This window comes from Somniosus microcephalus, unplaced genomic scaffold (assembly GCF_052327205.1).
Source record: "Somniosus microcephalus isolate GS21.2 unplaced genomic scaffold, FLI_Smic_1.0 unresolved_chr9, whole genome shotgun sequence".
Lineage (NCBI taxonomy): Eukaryota > Metazoa > Chordata > Chondrichthyes > Squaliformes > Somniosidae > Somniosus > Somniosus microcephalus.
In genome coordinates, this window is record NW_028225187.1 from 22,272,554 (window position 1) to 22,300,148 (window position 27,595).

At 49.9% G+C, this 27,595-nt stretch overlaps 1 protein-coding gene across 1 annotated transcript in view; it reads left to right on the forward strand.

The window, feature by feature from the left end:
- The window catches only part of LOC147084913 (uncharacterized), a 54,900-nt gene that overhangs the window by 5,086 nt on the left and 22,219 nt on the right, over positions 1–27,595 (forward strand). Inside the window, exons 2-3 of the mRNA XM_085979628.1 lie at positions 3,250–3,543; positions 27,041–27,328. Coding sequence (XP_085835754.1) covers positions 3,250–3,543; positions 27,041–27,328 — 582 coding nt within the window. The remainder of the gene's footprint in view (positions 1–3,249; positions 3,544–27,040; positions 27,329–27,595) is intronic.

Below are 27,595 nucleotides of genomic sequence, written 5' to 3' on the forward strand. Positions count from 1 at the left end.
TTAATATCTCCAGTATCTTCGGGGCTGAGAGATTTTGCGAACCCCTACAATACTCGCTGGAGTTTAGAAGAATGAGAGGGGATCTCATTGAAACTTATAACATTCTAACAGGACTAGACAGACTAGATGCAGGAAGGATGTTCCCCATGGTGGGGGAGTCCAGAACCAGGGGTCACAGTCTAAGGATAAGGGGTAACATAGAAACATAGAAGATAGGAGCAGGAGTAGGCCATTCGGCCCCTCGAGCCTGCTCCGCCATTCAATGTGTTCATGGCTGATCATCCAAATTCAGTACCCTGTCCCTGCTTTCTCCCCATACCCTTTGATCCCTTTAGCCTTAAGAAATATATCCAACTCCTTCTTGAATATATTTAATGAATTGGCCTCTACTGCCTTCTGTGGTAGAGAATTCCACAGGTTCACCACTCTCTGGGTGAAGAAATTCCTCCTCATCTCTGTCCTAAATGGCTTACCACTTATCCTTCGACTGTGACCCCTGGTTCTGGACTCCCCGACCATTGGGAACATCCTTCCTGCATTTAGGACAGAGATGAGGAGGAATTTCTTCACCCAGAGAGTGGTGAACCTGTGGAATTCTCTACCACAGAAGGCAGTGGAGGCCAATTCATTAAATATATTCAAGAAGGAGTTAGATATATTTCTTAAGGTGAAAGGGATCAAGGGATATGGGGAGAAAGCAGGGACAGGGTACTGAGTTTGGATGATCAGCCATGATCTCATTGAATGGCGGAGCAGGCTTGAGGGGCCGAATGGCCTACTCCTGTTACTATCTTCTATGATTCTGTGTTTCTATGAATCGCGGAGCAGGCTCGAGGGGCTGAATGGCCTACTCCTGCCCCTATCTTCTATGTTTCTGTTACATGAGCCACTGGCTGACACACAAAAAGAAGAACTAAGGGTCCTTTTTGCAACCAGGACGTCCTAAAGCACTCCAGTTAGTTTTGAAGTGTAGTCACTGTTGCAAAGTAAGAAACGCAACAACCAGTTTCCTGAGTACACTGATGGTTGAGGCTTACAGCATTGGCCAGGCCACTGGTGATAACTCCCTCGCTCTTCTTTGAGTGGTGCCATGGAATTGTTTGACGACCGTATTAGAGGGGCTCGGTTCAGCATCTCACCCGAAAAATGCCCCCTTCCCTCAGTACTGTACCGAGGCGCTAGCCTAGATGGTGCGTTGAAGTCACTGAGGTGGGACTTGAACCTGGAATAGTCGGGCGCAGAGGCGAGAATGCTATCCCTGCGCCTAGCTTGATACCTCAGCGTATAGTCATAGAGTTATACCGCACAGAAAGAGGCCCTTCGGTCCATCGTGTCCGCACCGGCCATCAAGCCCTGTCTATTCTAATCCCATTTTCCAGCACTTGGTCCCTAGAAACATAGAAACATAGAAGATAGGAGCAGGAGCCGGCCATTCGGCCCCTCGAGCCTGCTCCGCCATTCAATGCGATCATGGCTGATCATCCAAATTCAGTACCCTGTCCCTGCTTTCTCCCCATACCCCTTGATCCCTTTAGCCTTAAGAAATATATTCAACTCCTTCTTGAATATATTTAATTTATTTGCCTCTAGTGCCTTCTGTGGTAGAGAATTCCACAGGTTCGCCACTGTCTGGGTGAAGAAATTCCTCCTCCTTTCTGTCCTAAATGGCCTACCCCTTATCCTTAGACTGTGACCCCTGGTTCTGGACTCCCCGACCATCGGGAACATCCTTCCTGCATCAAGTCTGTCCAGTCCTGTCAGAATTTTATAAGTTTCAATGAGATCCCCTCTCATTCTTCTAAACTCCAGTGAGTACAAGGCCAATCATCCCAATCTCTCCTCATACGTCATTCCTGCCATCCCAGGTATCAGCCTGGTGAATCTTCGCTGAACTCCTTCCATGGCAAGGACATCCTTCCTCAGATAAGGCGACCAAAACTGCACACAATACTCAAGATGTGGTCTCACCAAGGCCCTGTACAACTGCAGCAAGACATCCTTGTTCCTGTACTCAAACCCTCTCGCTGCGAAGGCCAACATACCATTTGCCTTCTTAACCGCCTGCTGCAGCTGCATGCTTACCTTCAGCGACTGGTGCACAAGGACACCCAGGTCTCGTTGCACTTCCCCTTCTCCCAATCTATTGCCATTCAGATAATAATCTGCCTTCCTGTTTTTGCCACCAAAGTGGATAACCTCACATTTATCCACGTTATATTGCATCTGCCATGCTTTTGCCCAATCACGCAACCTGTCCAAATCGTACTGGAGTTTCTCGGCATCCTCCCCACAGCACACACGCCCACCCAGCTTTGTGTCATCTGAAAACTTGGAAATATTACATCTAGCCCGTAGCCTTGTATGGTATGGCGTTTCAAGTGCTCATATAAATGCTTCTTGAATCACAGAATCACAGAAACCTCACAGTGCAGATAGAGGCCAATTCGGCCCATCGAGCCTGCACCGACACATATCCCACATGGAATGTTGTAAGGGTTCCTGCCTCTACCACCCTTTTAGGCAGTGAGTTCCACATTCCAACCACCCTCTGGGTGAAAAAGTTTTTCCTCAAATCCCCTCTATACCTCCTGCCCCTTACCTTGAAACTATGCCCCCTGGTTATTTGTAATGATCAGTAACATATCATTCTAGAATGGTACACTAGGTGGAGCTGTATGTATATAAGAGTGGGGCTACCCATGATGCACTAGGCTACCCACAAGGCAGTAGTCAAGATGGATGACTGCACACTAGTCCACATGGCTGAATAAAGTGACTAGCTCAAGCTAGCTGTTCATAATGAAAACGTTTATTTATTTATGAACATAATAACAGTTATTGACCCCTCTACTAAGGGGAAAAGTTCCTTTCTATCTACGCTATCTATGCCCCTCATAATTTTGTACACCTCCATCAGGTCTCCCCATCAGCCTTCGCTGCTCCAAGGAAAACAACCCCAGCCTGTCCAGTCTCTCTTCATAGCTGAAGCGCTCCAGCCCAGGTAACATCCTGGTGAATCTCCTCTGCACCCTCTCGCTCCATCATAACCTCCCCACTCTTATAGACTATGCCTCGGCTAATGAAGGCAGGCGTCCCATATGCCTTTTTAACCACCTTATCTACCAGTCCTGCTGCCTTCAGGGATCCGAGTATTGAGTAGTACTGAGCGATGGAGAGGGGAAGTGGAGTAAGGATAATCTTGGTTTTTTTCCTGTAATTTATTCTTTCGATAATGTTTTTTTCTCTCAGGGATCAAACCAACAATACTCTTGGATCCAAATTACAGTGTATTTGTGAAAGGGGAATCTGTCAATGTTAACTGTACCATCGGAGACCGGAATTCAAGCAGTGGGATTGACTTTTACAAGAATGAAACTTATCTCACCCATCGAGACCTTCAGCAAGGAGTTACTTCTGCCGTCTTTCAAATGGCCAATTTGACTGCAAAGGACGCCGGGACTTACAGCTGCCAGTTCAGACACCAGGTTTCTGGGAGATATGTAAATTCTTCCCTCAGTTCCCCGGTGTACATCGGTGTAACAGGTGAGCAGTCCATTTATTTTCAAGCTGAACAAAGCACCAATTGCATAGGTGCCAATATGAAATAGTCCAGGAGGAAAAACGGGACGAAAGAAAGAATTATGGCAAGAAAGACTGAAAGAAAGGCAGAAAGAATGAAAGGAATATAGGAACTTAGGAACAGGAGGAGGCCCATTCAGCCCCCTCGAGTCTGTTACACAGGAACAGGAGGAGGCCCATTCAGCCCCCTCGAGCCTGTTACACAGGAACAGGAGGAGGCCCATTCAGCCCCCTCGAGTCTGTTACACAGGAACAGGAGGAGGCCCATTCAGTCCCCTCGAGCCTGTTACACAGGAACAGGAGGAGGCCCATTCAGCCCCCTCGAGCCTGTTACACAGGAACAGGAGGAGGCCCATTCAGCCCCTCGAGACTGTTACACAGGAACAGGAGGAGGCCCATTCAGCCCCACGAGCATGTTACCCAGGAACAGGAGGAGGCCCATTCAGCCCCTCGAGACTGTTACACAGGAACAGGAGGAGGCCCATTCAGCCCCTCGAGCCTGTTACACAGGAACAGGAGGAGGCCCATTCAGCCTCGCGAGCCTGTTACACAGGAACAGGAGGAGGCCCATTCAGCCCCCTCGAGCCTGTTACACAGGAACAGGAGGAGGCCCATTCAGCCCCTCGAGACTGTTACACAGGAACAGGAGGAGGCCCATTCAGCCCCACGAGCATGTTACCCAGGAACAGGAGGAGGCCCATTCAGCCCCTCGAGACTGTTACACAGGAACAAGAGGAAGCCCGTTCAACCCCCTCGAGCCTGTTACACAGGAACAGGAGGAGGCCCATTCAGCCCCCTCGAGCCTGTTACACAGGAACAGGAGGAGGCCCATTCAGCCCCTCGAGCCTGTTACACAGGAACAGGAGGAGGCCCATGCAGCCCCCTCGAGCCTGTTACACAGGAACAGGAGGAGGCCCATTCAGCCCCCTCGAGCCTGTTACACAGGAACAGGAGGAGGCCCATTCAGCCCCTCGAGCCTGTTACACAGGAACAAGAGGAAGCCCGTTCAACCCCCTCGAGCCTGTTACACAGGAACAGGAGGAGGCCCATTCAGCCCCCTCGAGCCTGTTACACAGGAACAGGAGGAGGCCCATTCAGCCCCTCGAGCCTGTTACACAGGAACAGGAGGAGGCCCATTCAGCCCCTCGAGCCCGTTACACAGGAACAGGAGGAGGCCCATTCAGCTCCTCGAGCCTGTTACACAGGAACAGGAGGAGGCCCATTCAGCCCCTCGAGCCTGTTACACAGGAACAGGAGGAGGCCCATTCAGCCCCCTCGAGTCTGTTACACAGGAACAGGAGGAGGCCCATTCAGTCCCCTCGAGCCTGTTACACAGGAACAGCAGGAGGCCCATTCAGCCCCTCGAGCCTGTTACACAGGAACAGGAGGAGGCCCATTCAGCCCCCTCGAGCCTGTTACACAGGAACAGGAGGAGGCCCATTCAGCCCTTGAGTCTGTTCCGCCATTCAATGAGATCATGGCTGATCTGCGACCTAACTCCAGCTACCCGCCTTTGACCCATATCCCTTAATACCTTTGGTTGATAGAAATCTACCAACCTCAGATTTAAAATTAACAATTGATCTAGCGTCGATTGCCGTTTGCGGAGGAGAGTTCCAAACTTCTACCACCCTTTGTGTGTAGAAGTGTTTCCTAATTTCACTCCTGAAAGGTCTGGCTCTAATTTTTAGACTATGCCCCCTCGTCCTAGAATCCCCAACCAGCGGAAATAGTTTCTCTCTCTCTCTACCCTATCAGTTCCCCCTTAATATCTTGAAAACTTCGATCAGCTCACCCCTTAACCTTCTAAATTCCAGGGAATACGACCCTAGTTCGTGTAATCTCTCCTCATAACTTAACACTTGAAATCCGTGTATCATTCTGGTAAACCTACGATGCACTCTCTCCAAGGCCAATAGATCCTTCCTAAGGTGTGGTGCTCAGAACTGTGCATAGTGCGCCAAGTGTGGTCTAACCAAGGTATATGGAGACCAGAACTGTGCACAGTGCTCCAAGTGTGGTCTAACCAAGGTATATGGAGACCAGAACTGTGCACAGTGCTCCAAGTGTGGTCTAACCAGGGTATATGGAGACCAGGACTGTGCACAGTGCTCCAAGTGTGGTCTAACCAGGGTATATGGAGACCAGAACTGTGCACAGTGCTCCAGGTGTGGTCTAACCAAGGTATATGGAGACCAGAACTGTGCACAGTGCTCCAGGTGTGGTCTAACCAAGGTATATGGAGACCAAAACTGTGCACAGTGCTCCACGTGTGGTCTAACCAAGGCATATGGAGACCAGAACTGTGCACAGTGCTCCAGGTGTGGTCTAACCAAGGTATATGGAGACCAGGACTGTGCACAGTGCTCCAAGTGTGGTCTAACCAAGCTTTATTGAGACCAGAACTGTGCACAGTGCTCCAAGTGTGGTCTAACCAAGGTATATGGAGACCAGGACTGTGCACAGTGCTCCAAGTGTGGTCTAACCAATGTTTATGGAGACCAGAACTGTGCACAGTGCTCCAAGTGTGGTCTAACCAAGGTATATGGAGACCAGAACTGTGCACAGTGCTCCAGGTGTGGTCTAACCAATGTATATGGAGACCAGGACTGTGCACAGTGCTCCAAGTGTGGTCTAACCAAGGTATATGGAGACCAGGACTGTGCACAGTGCTCCAGGTGTGGTCTAACCAAGGTATATGGAGACCAGGACTGTGCACAGTGCTCCAGGTGTGGTCTAACCAAGGTATATGGAGACAAAGACTGTGCACAGTGCTCCAAGTGTGGTCTAACCAAGGTATATGGAGACCAGGACTGTCCACAGTGCTCCAGGTGTGGTCTAACCAAGGTATATGGAGACCAGGACTGTGCACAGTGCTATAGGTGTGGTCTAACTAAGGTATATGGAGACAAAGACTGTGCACAGTGCTCCAAGTGTGGTCTAACCAAGGTATATGGAGACCAGAACTGTGCACAGTGCTCCAAGTGTGGTCTAACCAAGGTATATGGAGACCAGGACTGTGCACAGTGCTCCAGGTGTGGTCTAACCAATGTTTATGGAGACCAGGACTGTTCACAGTGCTCCAGGTGTGGTCTAACCAAGGTATATGGAGACCAGGACTGTGCACAGTGCTCCCGGTGTGGTCTATCCAAGGTATATGGTGACCAGGACTGTGCACAGTGCTCCAAGTGTGGTCTAACCAAGGTATATGGAGACCAGAACTGTGTACAGTGCTCCAAGTGTGGTCTGACCAAGGTATATGGAGACCAGAACTGTGCACAGTGCCCCATGTGTGGCCTAACCAGGGTTTTGTAAAGCTCTAGCAAAACATCTACCCCTTTGTACTTTAGCCCTCTAGATATAAAAGCCAGCATCCCATTTTTGATTATTTTCTGTACCTGTTCATGACATGTACATAAGAACATAAGAAATAGGAGCAGGAGTAGGCCATTCGGCTGCTCGAGCCTGCTCCGCCATTCAATGAGATCATGGCTGATCTTCTACCTCATCGCCACTTTCCTGCACTATCCCCATATCCCTTGATTCCCTTTGTGTGTAGAAGTGTTTCCTAATTTCACTCCTGAAAGGTCTAGCTTTTAAACTATGCCCCCTAGTCCTAGAATCCCCAACCAGCGGAAATAGTTTCTCTCTCTCCCAACGGAAAAAATTAATGAAAGAAAGAAATAAATAACTGCCATTTATATAATGCATCGCTCACATCCCCAGGACGTCCCAACTCATTGTCCCAGCCCATTATGTAACTTTTAAATTCAGCCACTTTTGCAACTTTTGGTCGCTCATCTGCGCACAGCAAGACCCCACGAAGGATAACGGGCCAGATATTCGGGTCCCCGCGGGTGAGTACGCGCGGGTTACTCACGCATAGGGCCCAACGACAGTGCCAGTTTCGTGCACGCACTACGCAGGCGCGGGAAACCGGAACTTCCGTTCCCTTAAAGGAAGGGGTTCACAGGTCGAACGCATGCGCCGGAGAGGCAGCACGTACGCCTGGAACTTCCGTTTTTTTGCAGCTTTCTCTGGGAGGGTAAGTCTCCAGGAGCTACGCTTATAACAAGCAGTCGCAAGGCCTGCTTTTAACAAGGTAAGTGGTGAATTAAGTAAAACTAAAACATTTTTTCCACAGGTTTATTATTTTTAAATACATTAAAGAAAGGTAAGTTTATTTTTAGCCCCCTTAAAAACTGTATTTAACTTTTTCAAAAATTTAAATTATTGTTTAAAATAGTTATTTTATGTAATTTATAGTTATTTTTAAAATGTGTTTTTTAAAAATTTATTTGAAGATTTAGTGATGTTTTGGGGTTTATAGTATTTAGAGGTTTGACAGCTCTTCCTGTCAAACTTATGAATGAAGCATTCCCTGCTACCATTGGCTCTCCATGGCCCACGTGATCCCAGGGGACGCTTCGAACTAACTGCGCCCCTGGGATACGCAAGCACTGCGCGCCGGCAGTTGGAGGAGGCCCAGGATCAGAATCCCACGCGGGCCCCACAGCTCAATGGCCGGCGCGCTAGGTAAGTGCAGGTCGGGGGCTTGCACCCACGGGAAGCCCCCGACCCGAATTTCTGGCCCAACGTGATAAGCGAACCCGATCATCTGCTTCGCGGGTGTTGGCTAAAGGATGAATGTTGGTCACAGGGCCAGCGGGGTAAATCCCCTGCATTTCTTCCAATGGTGCCATGGAATTTTTTGACGAGCATATTGGAGGGCCTCGGTTAGGCATCTCACCCGAAAGGCGGACCTCCCTCAGGGCTGCACCGAGGTGCCAGCCTAGATGGTGCGTTGAAGTCACTGAGGGGAGACCTGAACCTAGAATAGACAGACGCAGGGGTAAGAATGCTATCCCTGAGACAAGGTTTACACCTCAGTGTATAGTCATAGGACAGGATTTTCATTGGGCCGTGGAGGCGGGATTGGAGGCATGCGGGGGGGTTAAAATCCCGAAATCGGGGGGCACGAACCCAACCCGCCTCCATGCCAGTTTCAAAGGAGGCGGGTACCCGACCCGCGCTGGGACCCGCCTCCCCGAGGCGGGGAGGGGATTAGTGCCAATTAACTGCCTGTTAACAGGTAGTTAACAGGCAGTTTTTAGCCTAATCCCTAATTTTATTGGTGAAGTGTGGGATTCCCGATGGCTCCAAACCACGCCAAGTTAGTGAAGCGGGCCGTCGGGGTGAAGGGCTTGGAGGGTTCGAGATGTCTGGTGTTCAGGTGAGCGATGGGTGCATGAGTGCAGAGGTAAGTGTGTTTGGTCTGTGTAAAGTGTTTAAAGAAGTTTTACTTACCTTTACTTACGTTTACAGCCTTCCTTCCTTCAGGTCTCGGGAGTCCCTCATCTCACCGGCACAGAAAGCAGAATGGCTGCGAGCTGTCAAAATCTGCAGCATTCAGCTTTCTGTTTTGGAGAGATCTCTGAATCATCCTGAGAGGAAGGAATTAATTTAGAATACAGATTGTCAATGTTTGACAGCTCCAAACAGCTGTGAAACACTGATATTTCATCTGTCAAAAGCTCTTGACAGATGAAATATCAATCTGTGTTGTCACCTGTTGCCGGGTGGCCCTTAATTACATAGAAACATAGAAGATAGGAGTAGGAGTAGGCCATTCGAGCCTGCTCCGCCATTCAACGAGATCATGGCTGATCATCCAAACCCTAGCACCCGGTCCCTATACCGACAGCCATCCCACCCAAGCCCTATCCCCGTAACCCCGTAACCCCACGTATTTAATCCCCCTAACACTAAGGGCCAATTTTTATCATGGCCAATCAACCTAACCCGCACATCTTTGGACTGTGGGAGGAAACCGGAGCACCCGGAGGAAACCCACACAAACACGGGGAGAATGTGCAAACTCCACACAGACAGTCACCCGAGGCCGGATTTGAACCCGGGTCCCTGGCGCTGTGAGGCAACAGTGCTAACCATTATGCCACCGTGCTGCCCTTAATTGGCCTGCTGAACCCGCTGGGCGGGCTCAACGAGGTCAATCAAGGGAAAATCGCGTGGGTTGGCCACAACTCGATGGAGGCGGGACTACAACCGCGAAAACATAGAAACATAGAAGATAGAAGCAGGAGTAGGCCATTCGGCCCCTCGAGCCTGCTCTGCCATTCAATGAGATCATGGCTGATCATCCAAATTCAGTACCCGGTCCCTGTTTTCTCCCCATACCCCTTGATCCCTTTAGCCTTAAGAAATATATCTAACTCCTTCTTGAATATATTTAATGACTTGGACTCTACTGCCTTCTGTGGTAGAGAATTCCACAGGTTCACCACTCTCTGGGTGAAGAAATTCCTCCGCATTTCTGTCCTAATTGGCCTACCCCTTATCCTTAGACTGTGACCCCTGGTTCTGGACTCCCCGACCATCGGGAACATCCCTCCAGCATCTAGCCTGTCCAGTCCTGTCAGAATTTTATAAGTTTCAATGAGATCCCCTCTCATTCTTCTAAACTCAAGCGAGTACCAGCCCAATCAACCCAATCCCTCCTCATACATCATTCCTGCCATCCCAGGTATCAGCCTGGTAAATCTTCGCTGAACTCCTTCCATGGCAAGAACATCCTTCCTCAGATAAGGCGACCAAAACTGCACACAATACTCAAGATGTGGTCTCACCAAGGCCCTGTATAACTGCAGCAAGACATCCTTGTTCCTGTACTCAAACCCTCTCGCTATGAAGGCCAACATGCCATTTGCCTTCTTAACCGCCTGCTGCACCTGCATGCTTACCTTCAGCGACTGGTGTACAAGGACACCCAGGTCTCGTTGCACTTCCCCTTCTCCCAATCTATTGCCATTCAGATAATAATCTGCCTTCCTGTTTTTGCCACCAAAAGTGGATAACCTCGCATTTATCCACGTTATATTGCATCTGCCCAATCACCCAACCTGTCCAAATCATACTGGAGTTTCTCAGCATCCTCCTCACAGCACACACGCCCACCTGGCTTTGTGTCGTCTGCAAATTTGGAGATATTACATCTAGTTCCCTTGTCTAGATCATCTAGAAAAGTTGTAGTCCCGTCTCCTACCCGCCTCCTCAATGAAAATCCAGCCCATAGAGTCATAGAGTTATACAGCACAGAAAGAGGCCCTTCGGCCCATCGTGTCCACGCCGGCCATCAAGCCCTGTCGATTCTAGTACCATTTTCCAGCACTTGGTCCGTAGCCTTGTATGCTATGGCATTTCAAGTGCTCATCTAAATGCTTCTTGAATGTTGTGAGAGTTCCTGCCTCTACCACCCTTTCAGGCAGTGAGTTCCAGATTCCAGCTACCCTCTGGGTGAAAAAGTTTGTCCTCAAATCCCCTCTAAACCTCCTGCCCCTCACCTTGAAACTATGCCCCCTGGTTATTGACCCCTCTACTAAGGGGAAAAGTTCCTTTCTATCTACCCTATCTATGCCCCTCATAATTTTGTACACCTCAATCAGGTTCCCCCCTCAGCCTTCTCTGCTTGAAGGAAAACAACCCCAGCCTGTCCAGTCTCTCTTCATAGCTGAAGCGCTCCAGCCCAGGTAACATCCTGGTGAATCTCCTCTGCACCCTCTCCAATGCAATCACATCCTTCCTGTAGTGTGGCGACCAGAACTGCACACAGTATTCCAGCTGTGGCCTAACTAGCGTTTTGTACAGCTCCATCATAACCTCCCTGCTCTTATATTCTATGCCTCGGCTAATGAAGGCAAGTATCTCATATGCCTTCTCAACCTCCTTATCTACCTGTCCTGCTGCCTTCAGGGATCTGAGTATTGAGTAGTGCTGAGCTAAGGAGAGGGGAAGTGAATTTTTTCACGTTCTTCTAAGCTGTGTTTCACGATTGTGGAGGTTATTTGAGCTACTGAATGGGCCCGTTGGCTGTGCATTCTTCTTTCAAACACTCCTTGCGAAGTGTGGGTCTGGCGAATGGTGTTCGCAATCTTAGTGTCATATTTGACCCTGAAATGAGCTTCCGACCACATATCCGCAGCATAACAAAGACCGCCTATTTCCACCTCCATAACCTCGTCCGTCTCCGCCCCGCCTCAGCTCATCCGCTACTGAAACCCTCTTCGGTGCTTTTCTTACCGCGAGACTTGACTATTCCAACGCACTCCTGGCTGGCCTCCCACATTCCACCCAACGTAAACTTGAGGACATCCAAAACTCGGCTGCCCATGTCCTAACTCGCACTGAGTCCCGGTCACACATCACCCCCTGTGCTCGCTGACCTACACTGGCTCCCTGGTCCGGCAACACCTCGATTTAAAAATTCTCATCCTCCTGTTCAAATCCCTCCATGGCCCCTCGCCCCCTCCCTATCTCTGTAACCTCCTCCAGCCACTACAATTCTCATCCTCCTGTTCAAATCCCTCCATGGCCCCTCGCCCCCTCCCTATCTCTGTAACCTCCTCCAGCCCTACAATTCTCATCCTCCTGTTCAAATCCCTCCATGGCCCCTCGCCCCCTCCCTATCTCTGTAACCTCCTCCAGCCCTACAATTCTCATCCTCCTGTTCAAATCCCTCCATGGCCCCTCGCCCCCTCCCTATCTCTATAACCTCCTCCAGCCCCTACAATTCTCATCCTCCTGTTCAAATCCCTCCATGGCCCTCGCCCCCTCCCTATCTCTGTGACCTCCTCCAGCCCTACAATTCTCATTCTCCTGTTCAAATCCCTCCATGGCCCTCGCCCCCTCCCTATCTCTGTAACCTCCTCCAGCCCTACAATTCTCATCCTCCTGTTCAAATCCCTCCACGGCCCCTCGCCCCCTCCCTATCTCTGTAACCTCCTCCAGCCCTACAATTCTCATCCTCTTGTTCAAATCCCTCCACGGCCCCTCGCCCTCTCCCTATCTCTGTAACATCCTCCAGCCCCTACAATTCTCATCCTCCTGTTCAAATCCCCCCATGGCCCTCGCCCCCTCCCTATCTCTGTAACCTCCTCCAACCCCTACAATTCTCATCCTTCTGTTCAAATCCCTCCATGGCCCCTCGCCCCCTCCCTATCTCTGTAACCTCCTCCAGCCCTACAATTCTCATCCTCCTGTTCAAATCCCTCCATGGTCCCTCGCACCCTCCCTATCTCTGTAACCTCCTCCAGCCCTACAATTCTCATCCTCTTGTTCAAATCCCTCCACGGCCCCTCGCCCTCTCCCTATCTCTGTAACCTCCTCCAGCCCTACAATTCTCATCCTCCTGTTCAAATCCCTCCATGGTCCCTCGCCCCCTCCCTATCTCTGTAGCCTCCTCCAGCCCCTACAATTCTCATCCTCCTGTTCAAATCCCTCCATGGTCCCTCGCCCCCTCCCTATCTCTGTAGCCTCCTCCAGCCCCTACAATTCTCATCCTCCTGTTCAAATCCCTCCATGGTCCCTCGCCCCCTCCCTATCTCTGTAACCTCCTCCAGCCCCTACAATTCTCATCATCCTGTTTAAATCCCTCCATGGTCCCTCGCCCCCCTCCCTATCTCTGTAACCTCCTCCAGCCCTACAATTCTCATCCTCCTGTTCAAATCTCTCCATGGCCCTCACCCCCTCCCTATCTCTGTAACCTCCTCCAGCCCCTACAATTCTCATCCTCCTGTTCAAATCCATCCACGGCCCCTCGCCCCCTCCTTATCCCTGTAACCTCCTCCAGCCCTACAATTCTCATCCTCCTGTTCAAATCCCTCCATGGCCCCTCGCCCCCTCCCTATCCCTGTAACCTCCTCCAGCCCTACAATTCTCATTCTCCTGTTCAAATCCCTCCATGGCCCTCGCCCCCTCCCTATCTCTGTAACCTCCTCCAGACCTACAATTCTCATCCTCTTGTTCAAATCCCTCCACGGCCCCTCGCCCTCTCCCTATCTCTGTAACCTCCTCCAGGCCCTACAATTCTCATCCTCCTGTTCAAATCCCTCCATGGCCCTCGCCCCCTCCCTATCTCTGCAATCTCCTCCAGCCCTACAATTCTCATCCTCCTGTTCAAATCCCTCCATGGCCCCTCGTCCCCTCCCTATCTGTGTAACCTCCTCCAGCCCTACAATTCTCATCCTCCTGTTCAAATCCCTCCATGGCCCTCGCCCCCTCCCTATCTCTGTAACCTCCTGCAGCCCCTACAATTCTCATCCTCCTGTTCAAATCCCTCCATGGCCCCTCGCCCCCTCCCTATCCATGTAACCTCCTCCAGCCCTACAATTCTCATCCTCCTGTTCAAATCCCTCCATGGCCCTCGCCCCCTCCATATCTCTGTAACCTCCTCCAGCCCTACAATTCTCATCCTCCTGTTCAAATCCCTCCACGGCCCCTCGCCCCCATCCTATCTCTGTAACCTCCTCCAGCCCCTACAATTCTCATCCTCCTGTTCAAATCCCTACACGGTCCCTCGCCTCCTCCCTATCTCTGTAACCTCCTCCAGCCCTACAATTCTCATCCTCCTGTTCAAATCCCTCCATGGCCCCTCGCCCCCGCCCTATTTCTGTAACCTCCTCCAGCCCCTACAATTCTCATCCTCCTGTTCAAATCCCTCCATGGCCCTCGCCCCCTCCCTATCTCTGTAACCTCCTGCAGCCCCTACAATTCTCATCCTCCTGTTCAAATCCCTCCACGGCCCCTCGCCCCCTCCCTATCCCTGTAACCTCCTCCAGCCCTACAATTCTCATTCTCCTGTTCAAATCTCTCCATGGCCCTCGCCCCCTCCCTATCTCTGTAACCTCCTCCAGCCCCTACAATTCTCATCCTCCTGTTCAAATCCCTCCATGGTCCCTCGCCCCCTCCCTATCTCTGTAACCTCCTCCAGCCCCTACAATTCTCATCCTCCTGTTCAAATCCCTCCATGGCCCTCGCCCCCTCCCTATCTCTGTAACGTCCTCCAACCCCTACAATTCTCATCCTTCTGTTCAAATCCCTGCATGGCCCCTCGCCCCCTCCCTATCTCTGTAACCTCCTCCAGCCCTACAATTCTCATCCTCCTGTTCAAACCCTTCCATGGCCCCTCGCCCCCTCCCTATCTCTGTAACCTCCTCCAGCCCCTACAATTCTCATCCTCCTGTTCAAATCCCTCCATGGTCCCTCGCCCCCTCCCTATCTCTGTAGCCTCCTCCAGCCCCTACAATTCTCATCCTCCTGTTCAAATCCCTCCATGGTCCCTCGCCCCCTCCCTATCTCTGTAACCTCCTCCAGCCCCTACAATTCTCATCCTCCTGTTTAAATCCCTCCATGGTCCCTCGCCCCCCTCCCTATCTCTGTAACCTCCTCCAGCCCTACAATTCTCATCCTCCTGTTCAACTCTCTCCATGGCCCTCACCCCCTCCCTATCTCTGTAACCTCCTCCAGCCCCTACAATTCTCATCCTCCTGTTCAAATCCATCCACGGCCCCTCGCCCCCTCCCTATCCCTGTAACCTCCTCCAGCCCTACAATTCTCATCCTCCTGTTCAAATCCCTCCACGGCCCCTCGCCCCCTCCCTATCCCTGTAACCTCCTCCAGCCCTACAATTCTCATTCTCCTGTTCAAATCCCTCCATGGCCCTCGCCCCCTCCCTATCTCTGTAACCTCCTCCAGCCCTACGATTCTCATCCTCTTGTTCAAATCCCTCCACGGCCCCTCGCCCCCTCCCTATCTCTGTAGCCTCCTCCAGCCCCTACAATTCTCATCCTCCTGTTCAAATCCCTCCATGGTCCCTCGCCCCCTCCCTATCTCTGTAACCTCCTCCAGCCCCTACAATTCTCATCCTCCTGTTTAAATCCCTCCATGGTCCCTCGCCCCCCTCCCTATCTCTGTAACCTCCTCCAGCCCTACAATTCTCATCCTCCTGTTCAACTCTCTCCATGGCCCTCACCCCCTCCCTATCTCTGTAACCTCCTCCAGCCCCTACAATTCTCATCCTCCTGTTCAAATCCATCCACGGCCCCTCGCCCCCTCCCTATCCCTGTAACCTCCTCCAGCCCTACAATTCTCATCCTCCTGTTCAAATCCCTCCACGGCCCCTGGCCCCCTCCCTATCCCTGTAACCTCCTCCAGCCCTACAATTCTCGTTCTCCTGTTCAAATCCCTCCATGGCCCTCGCCCCCTCCCTATCTCTGTAACCTCCTCCAGCCCTACAATTCTCATCCTCTTGTTCAAATCCCTCCACGGCCCCTCGCCCTCTCCCTATCTCTGTAACCTCCTCCAGGCCCTACAATTCTCATCCTCCTGTTCAAATCCCTCCATGGCCCTCGCCCCCTCCCTATCTCTGCAATCTCCTCCAGCCCTACAATTCTCATCCTCCTGTTCAAATCCCTCCACGGCCCCTCGCCCCCATCCTATCTCTGTAACCTCCTCCAGCCCCTACAATTCTCATCCTCCTGTTCAAATCCCTACACGGTCCCTCGCCTCCTCCCTATCTCTGTAACCTCCTCCAGCCCTACAATTCTCATCCTCCTGTTCAAATCCCTCCATGGCCCCTCGCCCCCGCCCTAGCTCTGTAACCTCCTCCAGCCCCTACAATTCTCATCCTCCTGTTCAAATCCCTCCATGGCCCTCGCCCCCTCCCTATCTCTGTAACCTCCTGCAGCCCCTACAGTTCTCATCCTCCTGTTCAAATCCCTCCACGGCCCCTCGCCCCCTCCCTATCCCTGTAACCTCCTCCAGCCCTACAATTCTCATTCTCCTGTTCAAATCTCTCCATGGCCCTCGCCCCCTCCCTATCTCTGTAACCTCCTCCAGCCCCTACAATTCTCATCCTCCTGTTCAAATCCCTCCATGGTCCCTCGCCCCCTCCCTATCTCTGTAACCTCCTCCAGCCCCTACAATTCTCATCCTCCTGTTCAAATCCCTCCATGGCCCTCGCCCCCTCCCTATCTCTGTAACGTCCTCCAACCCCTACAATTCTCATCCTTCTGTTCAAATCCCTGCATGGCCCCTCGCCCCCTCCCTATCTCTGTAACCTCCTCCAGCCCTACAATTCTCATCCTCCTGTTCAAACCCCTCCATGGCCCCTCGCCCCCTCCCTATCTCTGTAACCTCCTCCAGCCCTACAAGTCTCATCCTCCTGTTCAAATCCCTCCATGGTCCCTCGCCCCCTCCCTATCTCTGTAACCTCCTCCAGCCATACAATTCTCATCCTCTTGTTCAAATCCCTCCACGGCCCCTCGCCCTCTCCCTATCTCTGTAACCTCCTCCAGCCCTACAATTCTCATCCTCCTGTTCAAATCCCTCCATGGTCCCTCGCCCCCTCCCTATCTCTGTAACCTCCTCCAGCCCCTACAATTCTCATCCTCCTGTTCAAATCCCTCCATGATCCCTCGCCCCCTCCCTATCTCTGTAACCTCCTACAGCCCCTACAATTCTCATCCTCCTGTTCAAATCCCTCCACGGCCCCTCGCAACCTCCCTATCTCTGTAACCTTCTCCAGCCCCTACAATTCTCATCCTCCTGTTCAAATCCCTCCACGGCCCCTCGCCCCCTCCCTATCTCTGTAACCTCCTACAGCCCCTACAATTCTCATCCTCCTGTTCAAATCCCTCCACGGCCCCTCGCAACCTCCCTATCTCTGTAACCTTCTCCAGCCCCTACAATTCTCATCCTCCTGTTCAAATCCCTCCACGGCCCCTCGTCCCTCCCTATCTCTGCAATCTCCTCCAGCCCCACAGCCCCCCCGAGATATCTGCGCTCCTCTAATTCTGCCCTCTTGAGCATCCCTGATTATAATCGCTCCACCATTGGCGGCCGTGCCTTCTGTTGCCTCGGCCCTAAGCTCTGGAATTCCCTGCCTAAACCTCTCCGCCTCGCTACCTCTCTTTCCTCCTTTAAGACGATCCTTAAAACCTACCTCTTTGACCAAGCTTTTGGTCACCTGCCCTAATTTCATATGGGGCTCGCTGACAATTTTTTTGCCATTGAACACTCCTGTGAAGCGCCTTGGAACGTTTTACTACATTGAAGGCGCTATATAAATACAAGTTGCTATCGTCTGTGTCCTCCTAAAGTCTGTTACATTCCTCCTCACTGTTTACTGCATTTCCGAGTTTTGTATCATCTGCAAAATTAGGCCCTGGTCAGTGATATATATCAATAAGAGGGGTGGTCCGAAGACTGACCCCTGGGGGCATCACCGCATACCTTCCCTCCCCAGCCTGATAACAACCGTTCACCACTACACTCTGCTTCCTGCCCCTTAACTAATTACATATCCACTCAGCAACTGCCCTGTTAATCCCACGGGCTTCAATTTTGCGAACAAGCCTATTGTGTGGCACTTTATCAAATGCCTTTTGGAAGACCGTATACATGACATCTACCACACTGCCCTCATCACCCCTCTCTTTTACTTTGTCAAACAACTCAATCAAGTTCGCCAAACACGATTGGCCATTAACAAATCCGTGCTGACTTTCAATTATTAGCCCATGTCTTGCCAAATGCAATTAGTGTTGTCCCTGATTGTAGTCTCCAGATGATTGCCCACCACCTACTTTAGGCTGACTGGCCTGTAGTTGCCGGGTTGGTCTCCCCTCGCCTTTTTAAAGAAGGGTGTAACATTTGCAATCCTCCAGTCCACTGGCATTATCCCTTGGACTGATAAGTGGCAGAAACAGAAACACAGAAGATCGGAGCAGGAGTAGGCCATTCAGCCCCTCGAGCCTGCTCCGCCATTCAATGCGATCATGGCTGATCATCCAAATTCAGTACCCTGTCCCTGCCTTCTCCCCATATCCCTTGATCCCTTTAGCCTTAAGAAATATATCTAACTCCTTCTTGAATATATTTAATGAATTGGCCTCAGCTGCCCTATGTGGTAGAGAATTCCACAGGTTCACCACTCTCTGGGTGAAGAAATTCCTCCTCATCTCAGTCCTAAATGGATTACCCCTTATCCTTAGACTGTGACCCCTGGTTCTGAACTCCCCCGCCATCGGGAACATCCTTCCAGCATCTAGTCTGTCTAGTCCTGTTAGAATTTTATAAGCTTCAATGAGATCCCCTCTCATTCTTCTAAACTCGAGCGAATATAAGCCTAATCGACCCAATCTCTCTTCATACGTCATTCCTGCCATCCCAGGTATCAGTCTGGTGAATCTTCGCTGCACTCCCTCCATGGCAAGAACATCCTTCCTCAGATAAGGCAACCAAAACTGCACACAATACTCAAGGTATGGTCTCACCAAGGCCCTGTACAACTCCAGCAAAACATCTTTGTCCCTGTACTCGAATCCTCTCGCTATGAAGGCCAACATACCATTTGCCTTCTTAACCGCCTGCTGCACCTGCATGCTTACCTTCAGCGACTGGTGCACAAGGACACCCAGGTCTCGTTGCACTTCCCCTTTTCCCAATTTATTGCCGTTCAGATAATAATCTGCCTTCCAGTTTTTGCCACCAATGTGGATAACCTCGCATTTATCCACATTATACTGCATCTGCCATGCTTCTGCCCAATCACCCAACCTGTCCAAAGCATCCACGCAATTTAGGCTAATTCCTGGTGATTCATATCCCAAAACAACCGTGCATAAAAGTACTCTCTATCAATACCTAAGCTCTTTGTCCGACTTTCATACATACACTTATCCCTGGGTGATCAGCCCAGAAAAGTAGTAGGTTGCACACACAGACTGGCCAGCTTTCTCTGTACCTCTCTTCTACTTCCGCTTCCTTCTGAATTTCCCACCTCCGGGTCATTGCTTTACAGGGCCGTTCTGCCGGCCTCCTTCCTATATCTCCATCTGCCCTCCTCTGATAGGTCAGTTTCACTCCAAACCTTCCCTGATTGGAGTCCCTTCTGCATGACGCGTTCATGTTCCTGTAGTGGGGGCGGGACTTCCTCTTCTACCGGTGTTTCTCCTTCCTGTCCGTCTGGTCGCACAAACAAAGGACCATAGGCTGAGCCCTTACAGGCCAACGATGCCCTGCTGACTTTCCATTTTGTGTCTTTGCAAACATAGCGGGTGATTTTGCCAGCCCTGGGGGAGGCGGGACTGCCAGGAAAATGGCAGAATTTGGGGGCGGGTGCCCAGCCCTCCCCCAACCCTTCTCCATGCCATTCTGCCAGGAGGCGGGTAGCCGTCCCGCGCCGGGTCCCGTCTCCTTGGAGGCGGGAAGGGATTACATCCACTAAACTGATGACAGAAAATAGGATTATCCCCATTTTTGCCCACACAAGTGCAGGCTTCCCGGAGGCTCTGAAAGCCGCCAAGGGTCACCGAGGCGAGTAGTGGGTCTGTGGGGTCCAAAAGTGCGCTGTGGAGCTGAGTGATGGGTGCAAGTGTGGAGAGGTGAGTATGTGAGGTAAGTGGAAAGTGTTCGAAAAAGTTTACTTACCATTGTTTCTTCCTGCAGGCTTCAGTCGGTGAGGATGCGGAGAGTCTCGCACCTCCGCGGCAGAGATGACAGACGGCCGCTGCATTATCCAATGCAGCAACCATCTAATTTCTACAAAAGAAAGAGTTTTGATGAGGTCTTGAATTCAGGAACTCATCCAACTACAGAGAATGTGAGTGTTTGACAGCTTCACAGAGCTGTCAAACGATGACAATTCATCTGTCAAAAATTTTTGACAGATGAAATGTCATATGCTGACGTGCTCTGTAACCAGCTTCCCCTTAATTGGCCTGCTAAGCCCGTTGGGCGGGCTTAACAAGGTCAATCAAGGGAAAATAGCGCGGGTTGGCCAGAAGTCGATGGAGGCGGGACTGAGACCCGACAAGTGGGAGCCCCGCCTCCAAAAGCTCCCCATTGATAAAACCCAGTCCAAAGGAACTCACGCTGACTTCCTACAATTTGAATCCATGCATAAGAACATAAGAAATAGGAGCAGGAGTCGGCCATTCGGCCCTTCGAGCCTGCTCCGCCATTCGATGAGATCATGGCTGATCTTCTGCCTCAACTCCACTCACCGGCCCAATCGCCATATCCCTTGATGCCTTTACTAGTCAGAAATCTATCGACTTCTGTTTTTGAATATACCCAATGACTGAGCCTCCACAGCCCTCTGGGGTAGAGAATTCCAAAGATTCACCACCCTCTGTGTGGAGAAATTTACATAAGAACATAAGAAGTAGGAGCAGGAGTAGGCCATACAGCCCCTCGGGCCTGCTCCGCCATTCAATAGGATCATGGCTGATCCGAATCTAGACTCACGTCCACTTCCCTGCCCTCTCCCCGTAACCCCTTATTCGCTTATCAGCTGGGAAACTGTCTATCTCCGTTTTAAATTTATTTAATGTTGCAGCTTCCACAGCTCTCTGGGGTAGTAAATTCCATAGATTTACTACCCTCTGAGTGAAGAAGTTTCTCCTCATCTCAGTTTTGAAAGAGCAGCCCCTTATTCTAAGATTATGCCCCCTAGCTCTAGTCTCACCCATCAGTGGAAACATCCTCCCCGCATCCACCCGATCAAGCCCCCTCACAATCTTATATGTTTCGATAAGATCGCCTCTCATTCTTCTGAACTCCAATGAGTAGAGTCCCAAACTACTCAACCTTTCCTCATACGTCAACCCCCTCATCTCCGGAATCAACCGAGTGAACCTTCTCTGAACCGCCTCGAGAGCAAGTATATCTTTTCTTAAATATGGAAACCAAAACTGCACGCAGTATTCCAGGTGTGGCCTCACCAATACCCTATATAACTGCAGCAAGACTTCCCTGTTTTTATACTCCATCCCCCTTGCAATAAAAGCCAAGATTCCATTGGCCTTCCTGATCACCTGCTGCACCTGCATACTAACTTTTTGTGTTTCATGCACCAGGACCCCCAGATCCCTTTGTACTGTAGCACTTTGCAGTTTCTCTCCATTTAGATAATAATTTGCTCTTTGATTTTTTCTGCCAAAGTGCATAACCTCAAACTTTCCAACATTATATTGCATCTGCCAAATCTCTGCCCACTCACTTAGCCTGTCTATGTCCTTTTGCAGGTTTTTTATGTCCTCCTCACTCACTGCTTTCCCTCCCATCTTTGTATCGTCGGCAAACTTGGATATGTTGCACTCGGTCCCTTCCTCCAAATCGTTAATATAGATTGTAAAGAGTTGGGGTCCCAGCACTGACCCCTGCGGAACACCACTAGTTACTAGATTCTCATCTCAGTCCTGAATGGCCGACCCTTTATCCTGAGGCTGTGGCCCCTGGTTCTAGACTCCCCAGCCAAGGGAAACATTCTCCCAGCATCCACCCTATCAAGCCCTGTAATAATTTTGCATGCTTCAATGAGATCCCCTCTCATTCTTCTGAATTCAAGAGAATACAGGCCTAGCTCACGACACAAAGCTGGGTGGGCGTGTGTGCTGTGAGAAGGATGCTGAGAAACTCCAGTATGATTTGGACAGGTTGGGAGATTGGGCAAATGCATGGCAGATGCAATATAATGTGGATAAATATGAGGTTATCCACTTTGGTGGCAAAAACAGGAAGGCAGATTATTATCTGAACGGCAATAGATTGGGAGAAGGGGAAGTGCAACGAGACCTGGCTGTCCTTGTGCACCAGTCGCTGAAGGTAAGCATGCAGGTGCAGCAGGCGGTTAAGAAGGCAAATGGTATGTTGGCCTTCGTAGCGAGAGGATTTGAGTACAGGAACAAGGATGTCTTGCTGCAGTTGTACAGGGCCTTGGTGAGACCACACCGTGAGTATTGTGTGCAGTTTTGATCGCCTTATCTGAGGAAAGATGTTCTTGCCATGGAGGGAGTGCAGCGAAGATTCACCAGACTGATACCTGGGATGGCAGGAATGACGTATGAAGAGAGATTGGGTCAATTGGGCTTATACTCGCTGGAGTTTAGAAGAATAGAAACATAGAGATAGGAACATGAGTAGGCCATTCGGCCCTTCGAGCCTGCTCCGCCATTCAATGAGATCATGGCTGATCTTCGTCTGAGATCTTAGCTGATCTTACCAGTTCAGTACCCCGTCCCCGCCTTTTCTCCGTAACCCTTAATCCCCTTAGCCTTCAGAAATATATCCAATTCTCTCTTGAAAATATTTATTGAATTAGCCTTCACAGCCCTCTGTGGCAGGGAATTCCACAGGCTCACCACTCTTTGAGTGAAGAAATTCTTCCTCATCTCTGTTTTAAATGATTTGCCCGCTATTTTTAGACTGTGGCCCCTGGTTCTGTGCTCCCCTGCCATTGGAAACATTCTCTCTGAATTCAGCCTGTCCAGGCCTGCCATAATTTTATATGTTTCGATGAGATCCCCTCTCAATCTTCTAAACTCCAGTGAGTACAAGCCCAAACTATTCAATCTCTCCTCGTAGGTCATTCCCGCCATTCCAGGTATCAGCCTGGTGAATCGCCGCTGCACTCTTTCCATGGCAAGAACATCCTTCCGCAGATGGGGCGACCAAAACTGTACACAATACTCCAGATGCGGTCTCACCAGCACCTTGTACAGCTGTAGTAAGGTATCCCTATTCCTATACTCGAACCCCCTTGATATGAAGGCCAACATACCATTTGCCTTCTTAATCGCCTGTTGCACCTGCATGCTCTCCTTCAGTGACTGGTGCACAAGAACACCCAGGTCCCTCTGCACTTCCCCATCTCCCAATCTATTGCCATTTAGATAATAATCTACCCTCCTGTTTTTACCCCCAAAGTGGATAACCTCGCATTTATCCACATTATAGTGCATCTGCCACGTATCCGCCCATTCCCCCAACCTGTCCAAATCGCACTGTAGCCTCCTGACATCCTCATCAGAGCCCACCCCTCCTCCTAGTTTAGTGTCGTCAGCGAATTTGGAAATATTGCATCCAATTCCCTGATCCAGATCATTTATATATATTGTGAACAGCTGGGGTCCCAGGACAGATCCTTGCGGCACCCCGCTGGTCACTGCCTGCCACTCCGAAAACGAGCCGTTTATTCCAACTCTCTGTTTTCTATCCGCCAGCCAGTTCTCTATCCACGTTAATACTTTGCCCCCAATCCCATGAGCCTTAATTTTGCATGATAATCTTTTGTGTGGAACCTTATCGAAGGCTTTCTGGAAGTCAAGGTACACCACATCCACTGGCTCTCCCCCATCTATTTTACCAGTTACTTCCTCAAAAAATTCCAGCAGATTAGTCAAACACGATTTACCCTTTGTAAATCCATGTTGACTCTGTCCGATCCTTTCCCCATTTGTCAAGTGCTCCACTATTTTATCCTTAATAATGGACTCTAGCATTCTGCCCACAACCGATGTAAGGCTTACTGGTCTATAATTCCCTGCTTTCTCTCTACCCCCCTTTTTAAATATTGGGGTAACATTAGCTACCCTCCAATCCACGGGTACTGTTCCCGAGTCAATGGAGTTCCGGAAGATGATCCTTAGAGCATCTGCTATCTCCAGGGCCACCTCCTTAAGTACCCTAGGATGTAGTTTATCAGGCCCCGGGGATTTGTCGGCCTTCAGTCCCCTCAACTTACCCAACACCATATCCCTAGAGATACTAATTTCTGTCAGCTCCTCCCTCTCATTAGTCCCTATGTTTGCCGATATTCCTGGGAGGTTATTTGTGTCCTCCTTTGTGAATACAGAACCAAAGTATGAGTTTAATTGGTCTGCCATTTCCTTATTCTCCATTATATATTCTCCCGAATCGGACTGCAAGGGACCGACTTGGGATTTTACCAGTCTTTTCCTCCTGATATACCGATAAAAGCTTTTGCAGTCTGTCTTTATGTTTGCTGCAAGTTTACTTTCGTATTCTATTTTCCCCTTCCTGATTAATCCCTTTGTCCTCTTTTGCTGTATCCTGTACTGCCCCCAATCTTCCGGTCTGGTGCTTTTTTTTGCCAGTTGATATGCCCTTTTTTTTGATTTTATGCTGTCCCTAATTTCCCTCGTTATCCACGGTTGAGCCACCTTTTTAGGTTTATTTTTATGCCAAACCGGTATAAACATGTTCTGGAATTCTTCCATTCTATCTTTGAATGCTTGCCATTGTCTATCCACTGTCAATCCCCCCAGAAACACCACCCAATCAATCTTACCCAATTCCCGTCTCATACCCTCGTAATTCCCTTTATTTAAGTTCTGGACCTTAGTCTCTGATTCAATTCCCTCACTCTCCATCTCGACTGAGAGCTCGATCATATTATGATCGCTCTGACCCAAGGGGCCTCGTACAAGAAGATTGTTGATAAGTCCCTTCTCATTGCACAATACCCAGTCTAAAATGGCCTGATCTCGAGTCGGCTCCTCGACATATTGGTCCAGATAACCGTCCCGAAAACATTCCAGGAATTCCTCCTCCTCAGAATTTTTACTAATTTGGGTAGTCCAATCAATATGTAAATTAAAGTCACCCATGATGACAGCTGTGCTCTTATCGCACGCTTCTCTAATTTCCCTTTTTATGCCTTCCCTCACCTCCATATTACTATTTGGAGGCCTATATATCACACCCACTAACGTTTTCCTCCCCTTGCTATTTCTCATTTCTACCCATACAGATTCCGTTTCATCCGAGTTAATATCCTTCCTTTCCATTGCATTAATCCCCTCCTTTACCAGCAATGCTACCCCACCTCCCCTACCTTTTTGCCGATCCTTCCTAAATATTGTATATCCCTGGATGTTAAGTTCCCAGCCTTGCCCACCCTGCAGCCACGTTTCTGTAATCCCAATCAAATCATACTTGTTTACCTCTATTTCCACAACTAATTCATCCACCTTGTTCCTAATGCTTCTAGCATTAAGATACAAAGCCTTCAGGCTTGCTTTTTTCACACTCTCATTATGAATTAGTTTGGCCCTTTGTGTTTCTCTCCTTTGCTTATTGCTTCTCACCTTTCTACCATCTATTTCTGACTTCATATGACTTCCCTCTTTTCCACTACCTAGGTTCCCATCCCCCTGCCAAATTAGTTTAAATCCTCCCGAACCGCCCTAGAAAATATTACCCCGAGGACATCGGCTCCCTCACAGTTCAGGTGTAGACCGTCCCCTTGGTACAGGTCACTCCTCCCCAAGAACTGGTTCCAATGCCTCAAGAATTTAAATCCCTCTCCCTTGCACCACTGCTCAAGCCACGTATTTAGCTTATCTATCTTACTCTCTCTAAACTTATTAGCTCGTGGCACTGGTAGCAATCCAGAGATTACTACCTTTGAGGTCCTACTTTTCAATTTAGCTCCTAACTCCCTAAATTCAGCTTGTAGGACCTCCTCCCTCTTTTTACCTACATCGTTGGTACCTACATGTACCACGACAACTGGCTGATCCCCCTCCCCCTTCAGAATGCTCTGCACCCGCTCCGAGACATCCTTGACCCTTGCACCAGGGAGGCAACATACCATCTTGGAGTCTCGGTCTCGGCCACAGAAACTCCTATCTATCCCCCTTACAATTGAATCCCCTATCACTATAGCCCTATCCCTCTTTTTCCCGCCCTTCTGTGCAGCAGAGCCAGTCATGGTGCCCTGAACCTGGCTGCTGGTGCCTTCCCCTGATAAGTCATCTCCCCCAACAGTACCCAAAACGGTAAACCTGTTTTGGAGGGAGATGACCGCAGGTGACTCCTGCACTACCTTCCTGCCTTTACCCTGCCTTTTGGTCACCCATTTACTGTCTGAGCTAGCCTTTACCTGCGGTGTGACCAACTCACTGAATGTGCTATCCACAACATCCTCAGCATCGCGTATGCTCCAGAGTGAGTCCATTCGCAGCTCCAGCGCCGCCATGCGGTCTGCTAGGAGCTGCAGCTGGACACACTTCCTGCACACATAGTTGTCAGGGACAGTGTCCCTGATTTCCCACATGGCACAGGAGAAGCATGACACGGGTCCGAGCTGCCCTTCCATGACTTAACCCTTACAATACCCTTTTATTTACTACGATTTAGCTTAATTATTGAATTCTACTTAGAATAAGTTTGTGAAAGTACTCACCAACCAGTCACCTGAGGGGATCTCATTGAAACTTATAAAATTCTAACAGGACTAGACAGACTAGATGCAGGAAGGATGTTCCCGATGGCGGGGGAGTCCAGAACCAGGGGTCACAGTCTAAGGATAAGGGGTACGCCATTTAGGACAGAGATGAGGAGGAATTCCTTCACCCAGAGAGTGGTGAACCTGTGGAATTCTCTACCACAGAAGGCCGTTGAGGCCAATTCATTAATTATATTCAAGAATGAGTTAGATATATTTCTTAAGGATAAAGGGATCAAGGGATATTGGGAGAAGGCAGGGACAGGGTACTGAATTTGGATGATCAGCCATGATCTCATTGAATGGCGGAGCAGGCTCGAGGGGCCGAATGGCCTACTCCTGCTCCTATCTTCTATGTTTCTGTGTTTCTAGTTTACTCGATCTCTTGTCATACGACAATCCCGCCATCCCAGGGATCAATCTCGCGAACCATTACCATTTCACATTCGGTTCGCAGTTTCAATCTCTACATGGTAGCAGCGGTTTTATGGCGGTTTTCAGAATCTTACACTGCTTGTCTGTGCCTTATGTCGGTGCAACTTTGACTCATATGCATGTCCTTCGACACAGGTCCTCTGCAAAATCCGAAAATAGAATTATTCACAGTCGGAGGGAAGAAGGTCATCAACTGCATGGTCGAAAACAGCACAGCAGACGGCACGATGTATTTATTAGCATTAGGGGCCAGCGGGTCCAGGCAAGTGCAAAGTGTGGCAATGTCAAATTCCACCACAACGTTTCCCTTGAATGACAGCGATAAGGCCATGGAAGGTCGCTACGTTTGCTTATACCAAGTGCAAATAAATGGGAGACGCCTCAACTCTACTTATACCGAGTCTGTCCTAGTCGTTGCTTCAGGTGAGTGCCATTTGCAATAAATGCTTTCAGAATCGCTGTGATTGAACAGGCGAGGAGGTCCTCTATATAAAGTGACGTAAAATAACGACTAGGCCTTTGGTCAGAGTATTAAACAAGGCTTTAATCGACTGTTTCACAACACGGAAGTCTAGTTGCGCTTCACTAGTTCCTGTTTACAAAATGTCCCTGAGCAAGCTGGGCCCACTCCCGAGTATTTATACTCTCCCTGGACAGCGCCACCAGCAGGCCGCCCAGTATATTTCGTAA